This window comes from Lontra canadensis, unplaced genomic scaffold (assembly GCF_010015895.1).
Source record: "Lontra canadensis isolate GAN:19392208 unplaced genomic scaffold, GSC_riverotter_1.0 scaffold27, whole genome shotgun sequence".
Lineage (NCBI taxonomy): Eukaryota > Metazoa > Chordata > Mammalia > Carnivora > Mustelidae > Lontra > Lontra canadensis.
The window spans coordinates 19649752-19669242 of record NW_022631021.1 but is presented as its reverse complement, the minus strand read 5'-3'; the positions used below and the strand labels follow the sequence as shown (position 1 = coordinate 19669242).

General features: G+C 42.6%; 1 protein-coding gene across 3 annotated transcripts; it reads right to left on the bottom strand.

Annotated features, from left to right (window-relative positions):
* Window positions 1-4006: 4006 nt before the first annotated feature.
* On the bottom strand, window positions 4007-10836 carry IL17F (interleukin 17F). Of its 3 annotated transcripts, none has more exons than XM_032864557.1 (3): window positions 10544-10836; window positions 5558-5760; window positions 4007-4388 (listed from the first exon to the last, which is right to left on the bottom strand). In XM_032864557.1, the coding sequence occupies exons 1-3, from the start codon at window positions 10574-10576 to the stop codon at window positions 4148-4150; spliced, it is 477 nt and encodes a 158-aa protein (XP_032720448.1). In that variant the 5' UTR covers window positions 10577-10836; the 3' UTR covers window positions 4007-4147. The 3 variants fall into 3 exon arrangements, with proteins under 3 accessions (XP_032720448.1, XP_032720449.1, XP_032720447.1); XM_032864558.1 differs by lacking the exon at window positions 10544-10836 and adding an exon at window positions 7807-8930; XM_032864556.1 differs by lacking the exon at window positions 10544-10836 and having other exon boundaries at window positions 5558-6058.
* Between the last annotated feature and the right edge of the window lie 8655 nt (window positions 10837-19491).

Below are 19491 nucleotides of genomic sequence, written 5' to 3'. Positions count from 1 at the left end.
TGATCTCAGAATCCTGGGATCGAGCCCCACATCGGGCTCTCTGCACAGCAAGGAGCCTGCTTCCTCCTCTCTCTCTGCCTGCTTCCCTGCCTACTTGTGATCTCTGTCTATCAAATAAAGAAATAAAATATTTAATAAATAAATAAATAAATAAAATAGATATTATTCCCCATTTAACATATGAAGAAGCTGAGTCTCAGAAGGACTAAGTTGCCTAAATTCATATAACTAAAAAATGGGGGAACTAGGATTCAAAGCCAAAAGCTATGTAAGTATGAAATGCATTTTTTTCTACCACTTCTTCTATTAGAAAGGAAAAAAGAAAGAAAGAAAAAGAAAACCAATTTTGTAACCATTTTTCTCACTGTAAATTACAAGTGAAATTTCTCCCAGGGAGCTTTAAAACCATAGGTGATTTTTATCTGGATATGGGAGTAGGGGAGGGAGAGGAGGAGGGGAAAGGAAAGAGAGAGAGAGAATATGTATTTCCCCTCAGCCAAACTATCATATATAAGAACTGGATATCAAAAGACTATGCTTTCAAGTTCCAGTGGAAAGAGAAGTTTGTCTCTCTACACATTCTGATGGCAATGCAGCACATCTGGACAACTCAACATGGACTCTTTCCTCTGCATTCAAAACAAAGGACCTCTAGTCCCAAGAAGCCAGGCTCAGCAATGAAGAAGACAGGCTGCTCATTCCACCTCAGCAGTGTCTCCAGTGCCAGCCAAAGACAGACTCCCCCTTAAGGGAGCCATTTACCCATGGGTGCTGTGTGCCACCTTGTGAGCTGGAGACAATGTGCAATTTCCTGAATGACAGCCAGGCCTCAGAGCATGCTGTAATTCAGGCCCCAGACCCCAGGCGGCACCATGTGCAACGTAGTTGGAGGTATGGGATGTACAGATACTTCTGTCCCTGGTCCTAGGCTGCACAGAGAAATGAGTGATATGGGGATCTACTGGAAACATTATAGAGTGCTGCAAACCCAACCTAAAGAGTCATGAACTTGGAGTCATTGAGCCCCTTTCTGCCACTAACTACTTCAGGGGACCTTGAGCAATTCCTCCGGGCCTCATCTACAAATGTGAAAGTTCCACCAGGTGATCAGCAGGGGCCCATCCAGCTCTAACAATGTGAACCCACCACAGGAGAGAAACTCACCTCTCTGGTCTTCTAACTGGCCTCAGCTTTCTGATCTCTTTCATTCCTTACTGCCAAAATGGTAAGGTACAGCTCTGCTCTTTTTTTTTTTTTTTTTTTTTTTTAGATTTTATTTATTTGATAGATCACAAGCAGGCAGAGAGGCAGGCAGAGAGAGAGAGGAGGAAGCAGGCTCCCTGCTGAGCAGAGAGCCCAATGCGGGGCTCGATCCCAGGACTCCGAGACCACGACCCGAGCTGAAGGCAGCGGCTTAACCCACTGAGCCACCCAGGCGCCCCTACAGCTCTGCTCTTATCATATCTGCAATACAGCACCCAAAAACATTCATAACTGGGCTATTTGCCTACTGCCACGATCATTCATTCAATCATTCTTTCAAGAAATATTTATTACGTGTTCCCCACCATGTCCACACTATCCCAGGCACGTGGAACTACTTGCTGTTCCCCTAACATGCCAGGGTTTTTTGTGCCTCTGTGTTTGCTTACACTGTTCCCTGTGGTATGGAAGCACTTCTCCCATTTTCCACTAGACCAACTCGTGTTCATCTCAGCATAAGTCTTTTCCTTTCTGAAATCTCCTAGATCGCGATCGTTCTCTGTGACTTCTTAACATTTCATACCATGATCATAGTATTTAGCACATTGTTTTGAGATGACATCTGTACATGTGTGACAAGGTAATGTCTCAATACTCTTGGAGGTGTAATTTTTCCCTCTACAATTTCCTTCCTCTTTATATTTCTCCTACCACTGACACAGAGGCTTTTTTTAATGTACTATCTATCCTCAGGATAGGGCGATTACTGGTGACATCAACAGAGAAAGAATTCATTGCACAAATCTGAGCACCAAAATGAACTTGTGAGATTCATACCAAACTTATGAAGCTGATAGCTACAACAGAAAATGTTTTCTAGGGGTGCCTGGGTGGCTCAGTGGGTTAAAGCCTCTGTCTTCGGCTCAGGTCATGATCTCAGGGTCCTGGGATTGAGCCCTGCATCAGGCTCTCCACTCAGCAGGGAGCCTGCCTCCTCCTTTCTCTGCCTGCCTCTCTGCCTACTTGTGATCTCTGTCTGTCAAATAAATAAATAAAATCTTTTTAAAAAAATGTTTTCTAGATTTCAAGAGCCTGAACATTTAAATATCAGTATGTATACCATAAGCAAAAGAATTCTGTAGCCAAGAGATGAAGTCAGCCTACCCAGCTCCTCCATTCCCCCTTTCACCTAGACTAGAAAAAGGTTACCCACACTAGAGTTAAAAATGGGTGTCAGACTTCAACCCCCTGCTTATCCTCAAAACAAGTTTCAGGGGCGAGTGAGGATTTATGTCCCACTTCCTCCCTCGGACCTGGAAAGTACTGGCAATGCAGAGGTATTCTGAGCCAAAGGTAGCATTAAGGGGAAAATGTGCTGTGCCATATAGAAGCAAGTGAGGGACGAGAGAACCTCTGAGTTTTCTCCAGAATGGCATGAAGACCAGATTCTGGAAGCTCCTGTGCCCCCAAGAGGCATAAGATATTGATGAAAGACAACCAGTGACCCTAAAGGTCCCAGAAGTCAGAATGAGGCAGATGGAAAGGGATTGCATGGCCCCAATGACTAGGGACTCTGTGGATAGCCAGTCCCAACACTGTGGTCCTTCCATATGCATTTCTTACTTGTCTCTGTATCTCTGGTGACAAGCACAGTGGCCAATAAATGTTCACTTTGTAATATAATGCAGCCAGGAGCATGGAGCAGTAAAGAGTTACCAGAGAAACTGAGTTCTGTTTACACCATTTCCCTTAATTCTCCATGTAACCCCCAAGCACCATTAATAATAAAATAACTATCTCATAGAAACAGAGCATAGAATAGTAGTTGCCAGACACTGGGGGTTGGGGGCAGAGAAATGGGGGGGGGTGGTTAGTCAAAGGGTACAAACTTATTTATAAGATGAGTAAGTCCTGGGAATTTAATGTGTAGCATGGTGACTATAATTATCAGTACTATATTGTATTCTTGAAATTTGCTGAAAGTAGACCTTAAATGTTCTCGCTATACACACACACACACACACACACAGGTAACAATGTGAGGTGATGGAAGAGTTAACTACCTTATTGTGGAAATCACTTCACTATAGAGAGAGAGGCAGTCATCACGTTGTACATTATAAATTTACGTAATATTATTTGCCAAATTATGTCAGTAAAACTGAGGAAAGAAGTCCCCAAGATCACACACGTACACACACAGTAATGATAAAAATAACAACAATAATAAAATGACACAGTAGTCCTCTAATGAGGAACTGATGAGAAATTATGAAAAACAAATGACAAGTATTTAGAATTTCAAAATCTTGAGGGCCCCAAGCTCTGTGAGTACAAGCCAAGACTGGAAACAAACACCTGAAGCATTTTTCAGTCATTAATACTTTATTATATTAATACTTGATATATTACTTTTTCTCCTAAAATTTTATATAATATCATAAATAGATGGACAGTTTCCTTACAAATAGGAGCATGAAGCCAGCCTCTCTATGTAGCAAATCTTAATAAACATGTGTGCTAGATCCTTATCCCATCCCTCCCACGCCACCCCGCCCCGCACTGCCCCTCCCACACACTCATATTGTGGTTACGTTTTCTGCATTTTCATCTCCACAGAACAGAATTTACCAACAGAATTCCCCGGGGAACGGCACCGAGTCACAGTGAGGGCAGGGCTAGGACGCACAAACAAGTCGGCCACGTGCGCCTTCCTTCTCCTGCATCCCTTTCCAAGGGGTTGGGACCGCGGAACAGCTCAGGACCTGATTATGATTCGGAAGCGCCCCAGAAATTTGACACTATATGTAAGACAGAGCTTTGAGAACTCTGCGCAGGTCTTATCTAGAGACCGATGAAGTGGAGAGGATTGGGACCACAGAGGACTTGCTGCAGAGCGCTGGGTAAGGACTAGCATTTCTGGGCTGCTTCAGCCGGCGGCCGTTCAGGCGCTCAGAGAGCGCACGATGGGGGTGACGCAGGTGCAGCCCACCGTCACCAGCACTTTCTCCAGCCGGAAGGAGCGAGAGCAGCCCCGGGGCTCCCTCCGCAGGACCAGGAACTCCTGCTGAATGGGAACTGAATTCAGGGAGCTGTCTTCCTGCCCCTCGGCATTGATGCAGCCCGAGTACCGGCACTGGGCCTCCGCAATCTCCGAGGGGAACCGGTGGGGGTCCTGGGTGATGCTGCGGGGGGGAGGCGGGGGGACAAAAGCAGGTGGTGAGACAAGGGAGAAGGAAATGGGCAAATGTAAGCGCCCCGCGGTGCTGGGCGCTCACCTGCAGGGAGGCATTTCCAAAGGAGCAGTCCAGGACTGCAGCCAGACGGCCTGGATCCATCCACCACCCGCTGGCAGGTGATTAACTGCCTAAGCCTGTCTCCTCCACTCTAAAATGGGAATTCTCACAGGTCTGTTTCTTCGGATTTTTGAGGATACTCAATGATACAAATGCACATGGAACGCTCTGTCCTGGCATTCAATAAATGTCAGACCTTTTATTTTTCATTACACTGTTGTCATTATTGTAATTATTATTCACCCTTTGCCTAGATATATGGATCACTAGTAAATATAAATATCTAATATGAAATCTACAAAGCCTTCTGCTTGGAAAGAAAACCGAAGCCCCAGACATCTGTGAATCCAGCACATTCTCTCAGTTTCTCCCTTCATAGTCCCCTCTGCTAGGCTCAAAGGCAGTAAAGTCATGCCAGCCAATTTGCCACTATACCCACTCCCTTGCTGTAGGAAGCCATGCAGGCAGCCCCCAAAGCACTTCTAATTGTCCCTGGAATCTGTTTTCGTACATCTATTTGGAGCTTATAGATGAGTGCTTGGTATTCCCAGATCTGACACATCAGACAGTATCATGGGAGGGTACCCTGAACACCCCATCCCCATCTTGCTTTCCCTTTCCCAAACTGTCCTTTCTTGTCCATTCTACCCTCATCCCCATTCCTTGAAGACTGATGTATAATCTGAGTGAATCACTCCATACTGACATTTCTGGTTCCCACTTATCCCCATGCAGGGATCATTATGTGGGCTGCCTTAAAGAGCCCTCTCTTCCAACACAGAATGTTTGTCAATTCCAGCATTATGAGGCAGGAAAAGGCAGAGTGCCGATGAGAAGCTGGAAAGAAAATAGCAGGACCTCTAACCACATAGGAGGACCTAGCCCCACAACAGCAGGAAAAAATGTCAGCTCCTGAGCAAAGTGGGATTTCTGTTTTTAAGAGTAAATATTAGGGCTTTTACGTTTTCTCTATATTTTCTAAATTTCTAAATTTTCCACATAAGAATAAGTTAACATATTTTTCAAAAGACGTGAAGATCAGTCTCATTTACACTTACTTGTAGTCCCAGGGGGAGATGGAGCGGTTCTGGAAATTTGAGAAGGAAATACCCCGGTTTTGCCTGAGGATGCGGATGTCAACCCTCACACTGTTATCCTCCAGAGGAGGGCACAGGGCAGCATCCCCTGCTTTGGGGTTTTTCCAAGCTGTGACCTCCCTCAGGAAGGTGAGCCCCAACATTACCAGGAGCAGGGACTTGACCTGGAAAATAGAGAAGGTGGAGTTGGTTAGGGACTCAGGTGTCATTTGCTGGCAAGAGGCACCCCATGCTTTATCTGAACTCAGGATACCCAGTGTTTTATGGGCCCACAGCTTCTTTCTGAACCTCAGGTCCTCACCTGAAAATGGGAACAGTCACACATGAAGATATCAGGGTGCCAAACTGAATAGTAAACTCATTAGCCTGGTGATTGAGCCTCCCACAGTCTGAGAGCTCTTCAACAGTTGAACAAAAAGGTATCAGGATCTGGGACTGGGTTTAAATCTCGACCTGGTCTCATCACTGAACCTCTGGTTTCTCTTCTTTCCAACTGGATTATAATAATTGCTTTATAATAATATTCACAAGATTAAATGTAATATTCCATATAGATCACCTATAAATTTATCTAATAAAGGGTTAATAAATGATAGTTGTTGTTGTTTTTTTAAAGATTTTATTTATTTATTTGACACACGGCGAGAGAAATCACAAGTAGGCAGAGAGGCAGGCAGAGAGAGAGGAGGAAGCAGGGTCTCCGCTGAGCAAAGAACCCAATGTGGGACTCAATCCCAGAACCCTGGGATCATGACCTGAGCTGAAGGCAGAGGCTTAACCCACTGAGCCACCCAGGTGCCCGATAGTTCTTATTTTTATTTCCAAACTCATATTTCATGAATTCTCCACAAAATCCTTCCTCCCAGCCATCCCTCCACCTAGAATACACAGTCCCACCTCTACCTATGCAAATCCTACCCTTCCATCAAGACCTCATCCTAAGGTGGTCTTCTCCAGGAACTGTCTCTCTAAAGTCATTCATTTAGAAATATGTTCATTTTCCTTAAATCATAAAGTACTTGCCATTTAGCATTGAATGCCACAGCATTCAAGTACCATGTCTTTATTGTCTGGAAATGTACTACTTTTGTCCAGGTCAGACAGGCACCCATTGGATTATAAGTTCCTGCAGGAGAACATACCACAGAACCTGTATTCCACAAATACTTTCTGGATGAATGGAAGAGCAGGTGAGTGAATGAATGAACAAAATAATACAGTTAAATTCAAAACATTAAGAAAAACACTGCACAAAACCAGCTGCATCAAAGTCCCGATTATCCACACTCCCTGAAAGAAGCAGGGCCATTCATGATGCACAACAACCGAGCATACGGAAACTACTTGTCTTTAGCTCTAAAACATATATTCTTTATACTTACATTGAAACATTGGTCTATTGGTGTTACGGGAATGCACAAGGAAAGAGAGCGCTCTGTGAAGACCTAGCTAAAAGAAGAGCTACAAATCTCTCCAGCTCCCCTTTGTTGCAACCATGTTCTGCTCACCCCACCATCACCACCCACACTTACTGGGGATGGACAAGGACCATCACCATCTCTCAACATAATGCGGAATAAATAAGGGCTGAAGCTGAGTTGCTTTCATTCTCTGGTTTCAGTGTTATTCAGGCTCACACCTTCCACGGATTAAGGTGGGGGGATGATTGGACATCTCTGTTTAAAGGACCTCCTTTTTATATTTTGCAGATGTTAGAGGTAAAAAATGACAAGAGTATGCAGAAAGGTCACGGTGTCAATTTCCTGTACAAAGGTAGCTGATACTAAAAAGAAGTCGAAAGCAAGATTGACTCTGATTAGCCTGAAGTAAGCTGATTTGCTTTCAGATAATGGGCACTTGTCTATTTTCATCTGCTACAATCATTCATTCATTCAATTCTTTCTTGACTCTGTATGTGGTAACTCAGGACACATGCTCTAAAGTCAGATGTCCTGAGTCCGTAACTCAGTCAGGACTCTGACTAGCTGAAATTCAATTTTCTCCACCAGAAAATGTAAAGATTAAATGATATCATCCACATAAGGGAGGAAAAGCACTGCCAGCACGTGTAAGGATTCAGCACAGAGGGCTAGTAGGTCGACCTTGTTGATGATGTACAATGGACAGGAAAGATGTGGAATTTGCCCTCATGCATCTTCTGTTGGGACAAAGCGCTAAGAAATAAATTCAAAAAGTTTAAAGATACCTACTTAGACCAGAGGATTCTTAGCTTCCCAAGCCTTCCAATCACTTCCTTTGGTTTCTTAAGGAAATTCCTTCTGTGTGTTTCCTCTTTCCTCTTCAGTATCAAATGCACTGAGTCACCTCTAGCTTTCATTATCAAAGCTTTAAAGTCACTGTATCTTTGGGTGATATGATTCAGCAATCATTTCCATACGTCTAACAAATCACTATATTTTCTTATGTTCTTAGAGTGTGTTAGAACACACCTTCACATCTTTGAATACTGGATTCTCACAACTCTCTCACCAGGTAGGTAGAGCTAGCATTAATTATCCCAGTGAGACCAGTGAGAGCCATGCCTGGTAAGCAACAAACAGCTTGGTTGGATTCACTAGCCTATTGGTATCAGTTTGGGGACTCAAACCTAGGTGTCAGTTCGGTTGCTATTGAAGTCCATTATTATTATCAAGATAGAGCCACTCATGGTGTTTAATCCTAGCTTTATCCCTCAGGAGGAGCCACGCATTGTAAGCAATGTGGCAGCTGTGTCAGAATTGCATAAATGTTGGAGGTCACAGAGCTCTTTATCAGGAAATCAGATGATGCCTGCAAATCACTCTAGTTTTCTCCACAAAGCTTTTGATCCGAAACTGTAGATTTTAGTGGTTATGCGCCAGAGGCTTTGATATGGCTCTTGCTGATTCTTAAGAATGACATACACAGCACTTCTTCTCTGAAAGGTTCAGAGCATCTTATAGATATGAATTCCTATAGGTCACCTATGAGGCAGATAAATAGGTATCACTCCTAATCTGTACAACAGGAAACAGAGGCAAGAGAACACACCAGTGAAGGTGGGCACTATCAGGACATTGACAGCCCAACTCTACTGCAAGCTCACCTGAGACCATCTGAGTATTTGTCTCCTGAACTTCTCTGTCCTGTGTGCTCTCCCCTGGGTAGGAATGTGCTGCAGAGCCTGGCCAGTTTCTAGGCCTGTAGGAATTTGCCTCAACTACTTATTGAATATGTCCAACCGGCGTGCATCTCTCACCGTCTAATCCTATTCTAACGCCCTTGCACTATCATGTTTCTTGCAGATGGCCCAACCGAGTACCTCAAACAAACCAGAAACAGAAATGGCTTTGGTTAAGCCATTAAAAAAGCTATCCTACAGATTCTTTTAGACACAATGGCTTCAAATTCAGGAATCTTGCCTCTGAACCATTCAAAGAGAAGCATACTGTACTGGATGTTGGTAAACCTAGATTCACATCCCAGTTCTTATGGACAGTACCCAGTGATGTTAAATCACTTGGCCTAATTGAGCTGTTTTTCATCTGTTTGATGGAGAAAGTAGTCCCAATCTACTTCCCTGGGTTGACAAGAGTTTCAGAGGAAAAAATAATAATATTATTAATATTAATATTTAATACATTGCATGTTTTCCCTATCCTTGTTGGTTAATATATTAAAATGAACAATTTAACTAAAAACTAAGCCAGTTCAGAGTACATATCAGATTTAGTCATTTTCAATGATATCAATTAATCTCCCAAGAAAACCTCTGAGGGAAATGCCATTATTATTCCCCTATATAGTTAAGGGAATAATTGTGCACAGAGCAGCTAAGTAATTTATTCCAAATCCCACATTACTAAGTAGAGGAGCCAGGTCTGTCTGACACCAAAGCCTGTGTTCCCTAACTATCGCACTTTGCTGCATTTCTGATATTCTCTACAACAATACATAAATAGAACATAGTGCTATCATCACCATATGCCATGACCTTTTATGAAATCCAAGCTCTTTTAAGTTATAGGACTTGTAGGGCGCCTGGGTGGCTCAGTGGGTTAAAGCCTCTGCCTTCGGCTCAGGTCACGATCCCAGGGTCCTGGGATCGAGCCCCGCATCGGGCTCTCTGCTCAGCAGGGAGCCTGCTTCCTCCTCTCTCTCTGCCTGCCTCTCTGCCTACTTGTGATCTCTGTCTGTCAAATAAATAAATAAAAAATCTTAAAATAAAAAAAAAAGTTATAGGACTTGTAAATGGAGGGGAAAAAAGAGGACTATTTAAGCCCAAAATATGGCATATAATTTCCCAAGCCCTGTTTTCAAGGCTCCTCTACGTTATATTCTTCCCAGTCTTTACCTGACTAATGCCGGGCGAGATTCTAAACCCAGGAGAAGTAGATTTCCATCATACTAACATCTCTATGTCTTCCTCCATGAGGAATGAGACAAAGCAAAATTCATCAGCTCTCTGAGACATAGCAACTTGTCCTCTGGGAGCTATCCAAAGTTCAGTACTCAGGGGTTTCACTTCCTTCATCCTGGGCATTCTGTCTACTGGTAGTCTTAAGGGAATCATTAAAGTGTTGGGAACCCCACTTTCCTCGGCGAAAATACATATATACTATCCTAAAAGGCTGGAAGTCCCCATGATGAGCTAAGAGTTTCAGACCAATCTAAGTCTATCATGGTGGCCACAGGGGAGATCATGTCCAACGGTCTCTGCCACCAGACGTGAGCGAGCTACCAACTACCCATGCAAAAGCCACCCTGTGAAGACCTATGTTTTGCACCCCATTGTAACTTCTAGTTATTTGTTCTTTTTCTCCACCAAACAGGGGTCAAAATCAAAGTCAGTTCTGTCCTTAAGAAATGTCCCCAGTAAAGACACCAGTCAGGCCCAATTCCCGAGGAATCGGCTCTCCCGAAATCCTAGGGATGACAGCTGCAAAAGAAAGAGTTATTTTTACTCACCATGGCCATGTTGCGCAGGAAGGTCATCATCATTTTGCTCTGGTTGCCTGCTTTGTGTAGTAAATTCTTCCTGTGTGTGTGTCACCCTGTATATGCCTGTGCTGTGTCAATGAGAGTACCTGTCGGTTTTATACCAATCACTGTCCTTATTTCGATTGACCTCCTTACTGTCTTAGTTGTGGTTACCCCAGAGTTACTGACGAATGTAGTTTTTTTTTTTTCTATTCCACTTCCTGAAGGGGAATCAGAGAGGGACCCTAAAAGGGGATGACGGAAAAAGGACCAAATCTTCCTTTTCTTCCACCCCCCCCTTGTCCTCAAATTACAGCAAAATTCTTAACTTACTACAGAGATGAACCAAATTACAAATAATTGCTGCCATGATCTTTTATGGCCTCCCCAAATGGCTAACGACTCTTGTCACGCACCACATGTTCTACTTTCCAGTCATGCGATATGAACCACAATTTAAGAGGGAGATATGTCATCCTTAGAGGGTCCTTGGTATTAAATGAGAGGACTATCTTTAGCTCTGTTTTATAAATGGGAAAACAAAACCAAAGAAATTAATGACATCAGTAAGAGACTCAGAATTATATCCGCAGGTAGCTTCATAGACTCCCTGAACAAATTCTATTTTAATCCCATGTTTTAAATCCTACTTATGCTTAATAAGTAATCATTTTCATAAAACATATAATTGACCATTATCTTGGCCATGCTGACTGAGGATTTTTTTAGCAGAAATGAATTAGCAAGTAGAGCCTTTGAATGCTCTAACATAATTTTAAATGACCTACAGAAAGTTAATTTTTCTCTGTTCCATTTAAGTCAACAAAGTTTTATTAAGTATATACTTTATGACTGGTAATGTATTCTAGGGATACACAGATATTTCTAAATTAACAGTTGCCTTTTTTTTTTTTTTCTCCAGTAGGATCAGGGGGAAATTACACATTCCTTTAAAAAGGCAGGGCAAGGGCACCTGGGTGGCTCAGTGGGTTAAAGCCTCTGCTTTGGGCTCAGGTCATGATCCCAGGGTCTTGGAATAGAGCCCCACCTCAGGCTCTCTGTTCAGCAGGGAGCCTGCTACCTGCCCCCCAACCCCCCACCACCTGCCTCTCTGCCTACTTGTGATCTCTGTCTGTCAAATAAATAAATAAAATCTTTTAAAAAGTAAAATAAAAAGGCAAGGCATATTCTAGCAGGTAAGTTATCTTTTTCTATCACAACATGTTTGAAAAACTTTCCTCCATTTTCTTTAAGTGGAGGAAATGAAAAGGAATCAGCTCTTGGGTTCTTTGGAAGCCCTCCAAGACTGATTGAAATTCTTCTGTGCTCATGAGCTTTCATCCACATCTCTCCTCCCCATGCCTGTGGATTCTTCTCTACACCCTACCCAGATCAATGAGAAGTTTAACTCCTATAAGAAGGCTCCCTTGAATCATCCCCTCAGGCATCTTTCCCTTCCTTGTGACCTCTGTGCTCATATTAATCTATTTCATACTTGTGAATATGCTTTAGGAGGGTTTTCTGAGGACTTAAGGTAACTTTAGTTCCTTCTCCCCAGTGATCTCTACCAGCCTCCTTCTCTAAATATACATCCCCAAATATATGACCTAAATTAAAACTGTACATTTTCTATACATACACAGATTCAAGACAAGTCCCCTAGCTGACCGTTTCCAACCAGACTGAAGCTCCTGAGCCCGACATATAGAGAATTTTCAAGGCCGGGCCAGATATGGCCTTCCATGAACTCAGGGAAGCTAGCACATAAATCAAGAGCCATGTTTTCAAAATTGCTATTATCAATCGTGCTACCAGAGCACTATATGCAATAGACCCTTCAAAGAATATTAAATTGAGTGGGTTGAGTTTCTCTCTTTCTTCAGTGGTCTCCTCTCCATTTAGAGCCAAATCGTAATGCATAGAAGACTACACCAGCTCTCTTGAAAGAAGGAGCAAGTCACTTTGAACAAAGAGTATGTAATTCGGGGTACCTGGGTGGCTCAGGCAGTTGAGCATCTGACTCTTGACTGCAGCTCAGGTCATGATCTCAGGATCGTGAGATCAAATCCCGTGATGGGCTCTGTGCTCAGCATGGAGTCTGCTTGGATTCTCTGTCCCTCTTCCTCTGCCCTTTCTATTCACACTCTTGATCTTGTTCTCTAAAATAAACAAATACATACATACATACATACATACAATCTTTAAAGAGTACCCGATTCAACACAAGAGGATTTGCTGCATTGCAGAGGAGAATTAAATGGCCCTTTATGTAAGACGGAAACTGACCTTTTACATCCAGCCGTCACGAAGTTTTCCTTCATCAAGCTAAAAATAAGATCAGATCATCATTTCGGCTAACATTTAGTAAGCACTTCTTACACTGTAAATTATGTGCCAATACTAAGGATACAATAATGAATATATGATTAATACACAGCTGGTTATGGTGGAAGCCCATCATGACTACCCATGCACCACCCATGACCCTTTCAGAGTTTCAGTCATACACATGGAGCTGTCACTCAACTCACTGACCACCAGGACACTCTACACCCAAGTCCAAGAACCCACAGAAAGAGATGGCAGAAGATGTTGTAGTTCCAAGAATGAGTTACACACAGCCTCACATGTGGTAAAATATTATACCTGGTCAAACATTCAAGTTAGCAAGATTTTTTTATGCCCTACCATGTGCCAGGGAGCCATGCTACATATTTTGGGCGCTACTCTTACTGGAAATAGACATACAATTATAGTCTCTACTTTAATGAATTTAAAATCTAGTTAGGGAAGGAAAGCAGATATGCCAAATTAACTGATAAGATAATAACATGAGAGGCCTAGGATATTGACAGTTAAATGTACACATTTAGCTTACATTGGAGAGACTTTATCCTTAAAAAAAAGTACATCTAGGGGCGCCTGGGTGGCTCAGTTGGTTAAGCAGCTGCCTTCGGCTCAGGTCATGATTCTGGGGTTCTGGGATCGAGCCCTGCGTCGGGCTCCCTGCTTAGCAGAGAGGCTGCTTCTCTCTCTCCCTCTGCCTGCTGCTCTGCTTACTTGTGCTCTCTCTCTACCTCTCTGTCAAATAAATAAATAAAATCTTAAAAAAAGAAAAGTACATCTAATCAAGCTATGCAGCCATAATCTGGCAGTATATATGTGGATATAGAAATTGATCCCTAGAAGAGAGGAGCACCACAGCAAAAGGCTAAAATAGCAGCATGATCAGTAATGGCCATGCAGCAGGCTGCAATGACTGGGCAATTGTAGGCTAGATTAACAAGGACCCAAGTTGTGCAATGGCAAAACAGTTAGGAAAATTATTACCTGCAATAACCTAGAGGTACAATAAGAGCTGTAGAGGAAAAGATTGGAAAACAGAAGTTTAGTTGTGTATGTCAGATGCTATTGTCTGTATTTGACAAGGTAATACAAGAAAGAGTTGGCAAGTTTACAAACGAAAAGGAAGAGAATAAAGAGAGTCCAGAAATTCGGAGCCTTAAAAAAAACACACACACGGGGCGCCTGGGTGGCTCAGTGGGTTAAAGCCTCTGCCTTTGGCTCAGTCATGATCTCAGGGTCCTGGGGTTGAGCCCCGCATTGGGCTCCCTGCTCTGCAGGGAGCTTGCTTCCTCCTCTCTTTCTGCCTGCCTCTCTGCCTACTTGTGATCCTGTCTGTCAAATAAATAAATAAAATCTTCAAACACACACACACACACACACACACACACACACACACACACAAAACCATTTATTTCTATCCTCCAAAAACAAAAGACTGAAAAAGCCTTTCAAGGGAGAAATGCCCAATAAAACTTTCAGCCAAATAACTTCCTATAGGCAAGAATCAAAATGAAGCATCTAGTGAATGCCTTTAATTGGGTAAAAGGACTCAGAATAAAGAATTTAAGGGTATAGTTCTAGTAATCTACCACTAAATCAAAAGAGGGAGAGAGACTTACAGGAATGAAAAAACAAAGAAATATAGAGTTCTAGGAATTATACCATGAAAAGAACCAACTTAGATAAAAGTTTACTAAGTTTTTGAGAGTTCTCAAAGTTAGTCACAAACCAGCTCTCAGTCCTGTTACCAACCAGGAGCAGGAAGTAAGGCCCTAAGGAAGGTATATTCGCCAACACTGTTTCAGATGAGGCCAGAAATTACTGGGGGGAGAAAACTCCCAGGAACCACAGGTGCCCTTGGGAGGTGGGCCCCTCTCAAAAAACAGAATCAGGGTCTAATCAAACATGCCCTGGCTATGGGATCCCCACCATGTCAACCAAGCAGGTTTCAAGGTTGCTAAAAGCAAAAACTATTATGCACCTCCCATTCTTTCTCTTTCCAAATCGAAGTGCTATATCCCAGTCTAAACTGACTGATAGAAACAGGTAATTTTACAGGCATTTCTGTTTCTTTTCATTTTTTTAAAGATTTTATTTATTTATTTATTTATTTGACAGACAGAGATCACAAATAGAGAGGCAGGCAGAGAGAGAGGGAGAAGCAGGCTTCCTGCTGAGCGGAGAGTCCCATGCAGGGCTCCATCCCAGGACCCTGGGATCATGACCTGAGCCGAAGGCAGAGGCTTTAACCCATTGAGCCACCCAGGCGCCCCTATTTTCATTTTTTTTTTAATCAGAGCTCTGACTCCTTATCAAAATAGCCAGCTAAATGATAGTACCAATATACTAGGTCTACAGAATAAGGAATTAAATGCAAAAAATAAACTGAGAAGATCATTTACTATCTTATTCACTAAACACAAGCTATTAGTATATAATTTACTTTAACCTCAGTCTTACCTCTGAATGATATTAAAACACTGCCTTCTAATTTCCCTGAAGCACTTATTTATGTTAGTCAGATCTTTCTGAATACAGGTTAAGAACATTGGGTCAGAATGGCCTCAAAACGTTATGGCTTTTAATGCCCATCTTAAAGTTTCTTGCAGCCCTTCTCCTCCTCAACCATAAAAATTCTTCCTCTGTCTAGGCTATTCAAACAAATTACACACATGGTTTATTTGCATTTTTAGCCCTAGATCATTTAGAGAGTCCATGTCCCATGCTTCCCTTTTATAACCTGACCTCTTCGTCCCCTGTTGAAGAAAACCATGTGGTAGCGTGACTGCGTCTGTGACAGGTGTACAGTTACAGACCCCACAAACTCTACACAATCCTTTTTACCTCTTTTTACTGCAGAAGTTATTTCCAGTTCCAGGATTCTTTGTGCCTGTTCATTCGGTTTTACCTATTTCGTTTGAAGCTGAATTTCAACTCATTATGTGCTTTCCAGAATCTCCAGAAAATCACACTCCACAGCAACCAATCCCCCGCCCCTTTCTAAGTGGAACACACTTTCACTGTGAAAAGATTTTCAGGAACAAAACAACTTTACTTTTGATTGAACCCCTAGAAAGAGCTTCTTTTAATGATCATGTGTCAATGAAAATATTGTGTCAGGATTCTCACACGCTTAAGTCTGTGGGCATAAGAATTATGTGGGGCTTAGTTCAACAGGGATAAAAAACACAAAAAGCCCTCCTTTCACTTTTCTCTGTGTTTCAATATCTGTGTGTGTGTGTGTTCTGTCTGTCTAAAAAAAAGTACAGGGGCACCTGAGTGGCTCAGTGGGTTAAAGCCTCTGCCTTCAGCTCAGGTCATGATCCCGGGGTCCTGGGATCGAGCCCTGCATAGGGCTCTCTGCTCAGTGGGGAGCCTGCTTCCCTTCCTCTCTCCCCAGCTGCCTCTCTGCCTCCTTGTGGTCTCTGTCTGTCAAAGAAATAAATAAAATCTTTTTAAAAAAATTTAAAATTTAAAATTTAAAAAAGTACAATTCCTGATCCTCTGAGGAGAAAATGAACCTGTGTGAAGAGTTGCAGTGCACAGAGATGAAGGAAGAGGACTGGAGACAAAAGTTGATGAAGAAGGAAAGTAAAAGGTAAGGGAAAGACTTGGCAAAGGAGTTTCCCCATGGTGCTGTGGGGAAATCCTGGATGAAACAGGGTTGAGGTCACTACAAAGTTCCAAATTCTGAATCTCTTCTCTGGACTCTGGAAACTTTTTGCACCAGAGTTTTATCTCCTTGTTAACAAAAACATCATATATTAAATGCCCACTCTGTGTGAGTCACTGTCCTGGGCACCTAAACTAACATGGGTAAGAAGAAAATTAAAAGTACTTTCCAAAAAAAAGAAGGAAATTATCAAGACAGTTTCCTCCATGCAGGAGTGCCATGAATTTTATATCAGACCAGATGTCACCTCTGTCCTGGAGACAGCTTATCATGGGCCTTTGGGGAGGTGCAGGGATAGAGCCTTCCTCTATCCAGGGTAAATAGAGAGGAAAATGCTATTCTTCCAGGATTGAAACTAAGAGGGAAGGTGCTACGCGTACAAATAACAGGAATCTGAGTTATCCCTGGAGGGACGAGAAATGAGGGATGCCAGCAAGAAAGTGCGGTAGCTGACAGAGCAGGGCAACTTTAAAGAGTCATGAGCCTAGTCTTCGAGGTATTTCTGTGCTGACATTGTGCTTTAATTCTCTTCCATTAATTTCAGGTCTAAAATTGTTTGCACACAAAAGAGTTCCACGATGACGACATAGCGGCCAAGTGAGGCGGAGAGAGGACACAGCCATCTCAGAAACAGAGGCAGCAGGAGTGGAGCAAGCAAACACTTGCAGTGAGAAAGTAAGCATGCTCCCACGCCCCCATCATCCAGGATGGCCTGGCTGCTCGGTTTGGTCCCGGGAACTTGTTAAAAAGGCAGAATCTCAGGGCACCTGGTTGGCTCAGGCTCAGTCTGCTGTGCTTCTCACCCTTGGTTTTGGCTCAGATGGGGAATCTCGGGATTGAGCCCTGCATCAGGCTCTGCACAAAGCACGGAGTCTGCTTGAAATTCTCTCTCTCCTTCTCCCTCTCATCCCTGCATGTTCTCTCTCTCCCAAATAATAAATAAATAAATCTCTTTTTTTATTATTTTATTTAATTATTTGACAGAGGGAGAGAGAGAGACCACAAGTGGGTAGAGAGACAGAGGGAGAGCAAGGGGGAAGCAGGCTCCCCGCTGAGCAGAGAGCTGGATGTGGGGCTCAATCCCAGGACCCTAAGATCATGACCCAAGCTGAAAGCAGAGGCTTTAACCCACTGAGCCACCCAGGTGCCCCAATAAATAAATAAATCTTAAAAAAAAAAAAAGGGTAGAATCTTGGTTGACAAATATTAACTAAACTTATTGTGATAATCATTTTGCAATGTATACAAATATCAAGTTGTATACTTGAAATGAATATAATGTCATCTATCAATTATATCTCAATTAAAAAGAAAAGCAAAGGAAATAGTGTACACTAAAAGAAATTAAAATAGAAAATATATGAAAAAATAGTTTAACCTCAAGAGTAATCAAAGTAATGCAAATTAAACTAAGATAACATAGCCTATCAAATTGGCATAGATTTTGAAACATGCCATATGAATAGGAGAATAGGGAAAAGGGGCATTTTCAGTATTACCGTTAGGGCTGGTTTCCGTATAATTTGGGGTAGGTCATTTAATAATATGGAGCAAAAACCTAAAAGAAAAAAGGTCCACCCCTGGGAACTGTTCTAAAGAAATAGAGATGCACTCAAATAGCCACATACAAGGATATTTAGTGGGGAAAATTGAAAATGCCCTAGATTTCCAACAGTGGAGTAGTGGTTAAGTAAATGTCAGCATGCAGAATGATAGAATTTTTATAGAATTGAAATTGTTTTCTAAGAAAATTCAGTAACTTTAAAAATACCTCTGTTGTATAACATTTGTTGAAAATACCAAGACACAGTTCATATGATACAGGATTTTACTCTGTATATAGAGACACATACATACTATGTACATGCATACACGTGTGTATGTGTACATGTAAATGTACACTTACAGAAAAGTGTCTGAAAATACATGCAAAAAAAGAAAAATGTAGCATCTCTGGCCCCCCACCCCAAACCTATTGAACTTGCCTCTGCATTTACGTGAGAGTCCCATTACATGAAAGGCTGGGATGATGCACTGCTTTACGGAACATTTAAAAAGTACGAAACTTCCCGTAAAATCACAGTGGGGCTCACTTGATGCATTACATTCTCTGAAACGGAAACGGAGAGTCAAGTGTCCTGGAAGAGTGATTGGGACAAGAAAACCTGAGCCTTAAATCTCAAACTTGTCTGCCCTCATAGCTAAGAACCATAAGGTTCCTTGGTGAGGGCAGGATGAAGGGAATAATAGGATAGTGGGGTTGTTCCATGTCATAATTCAGCAACAGCTGCTTTAGGCTTGGCCTAACCAAGCTACCCACAGGCTAGCTGCAAGCAACTCAGGTTTCGTGCAGACTTTCACTTACTCAGCAGCCAAGCTGATTTCCTGCAATGAGGTGGATGGAATTAGTCAACATAAGACCCGAACGCCGATGCCCGGGGAAAGCCCGAGTGAGTGTCTGTCAAATGCTGTCGAATTTTCCTGGCTTCCTCCCACTAAAATTTCTCCTCAGCTTGTTTCTACCGGGGTCATACAGGAACCAGGGATCAGCAACGTTTGCTCCTGGACTTCCCCGCTGCTGTCATACAGACAACCAGCAAAGTTCTGGGGCGGTGACTTGGGATGGCAAATCTAGCCCCAGAAAGATGACCTTGCACTCCATTCTTGGCTCTAGGTTAAATTGCCAATTCCTTAGACACTGACCCAAGTCTAATGAGTGGCCCCAACCCACTTCATTAAAGAAAGTCCCCTTCCCAAACTTGCCACGTGAGGGAAACTCATTTTTTAGCATCTGCTCCACAAAATGTTCTGTTATTTCTGAGTGCTTGCTCTCTTTCTTGTTTCTTCCACCTAGTTTCTTGCTAATGAAAAAGATCAGAGTATGCCACCATAAAATGTGCAGAAAAACCTCTCTGGC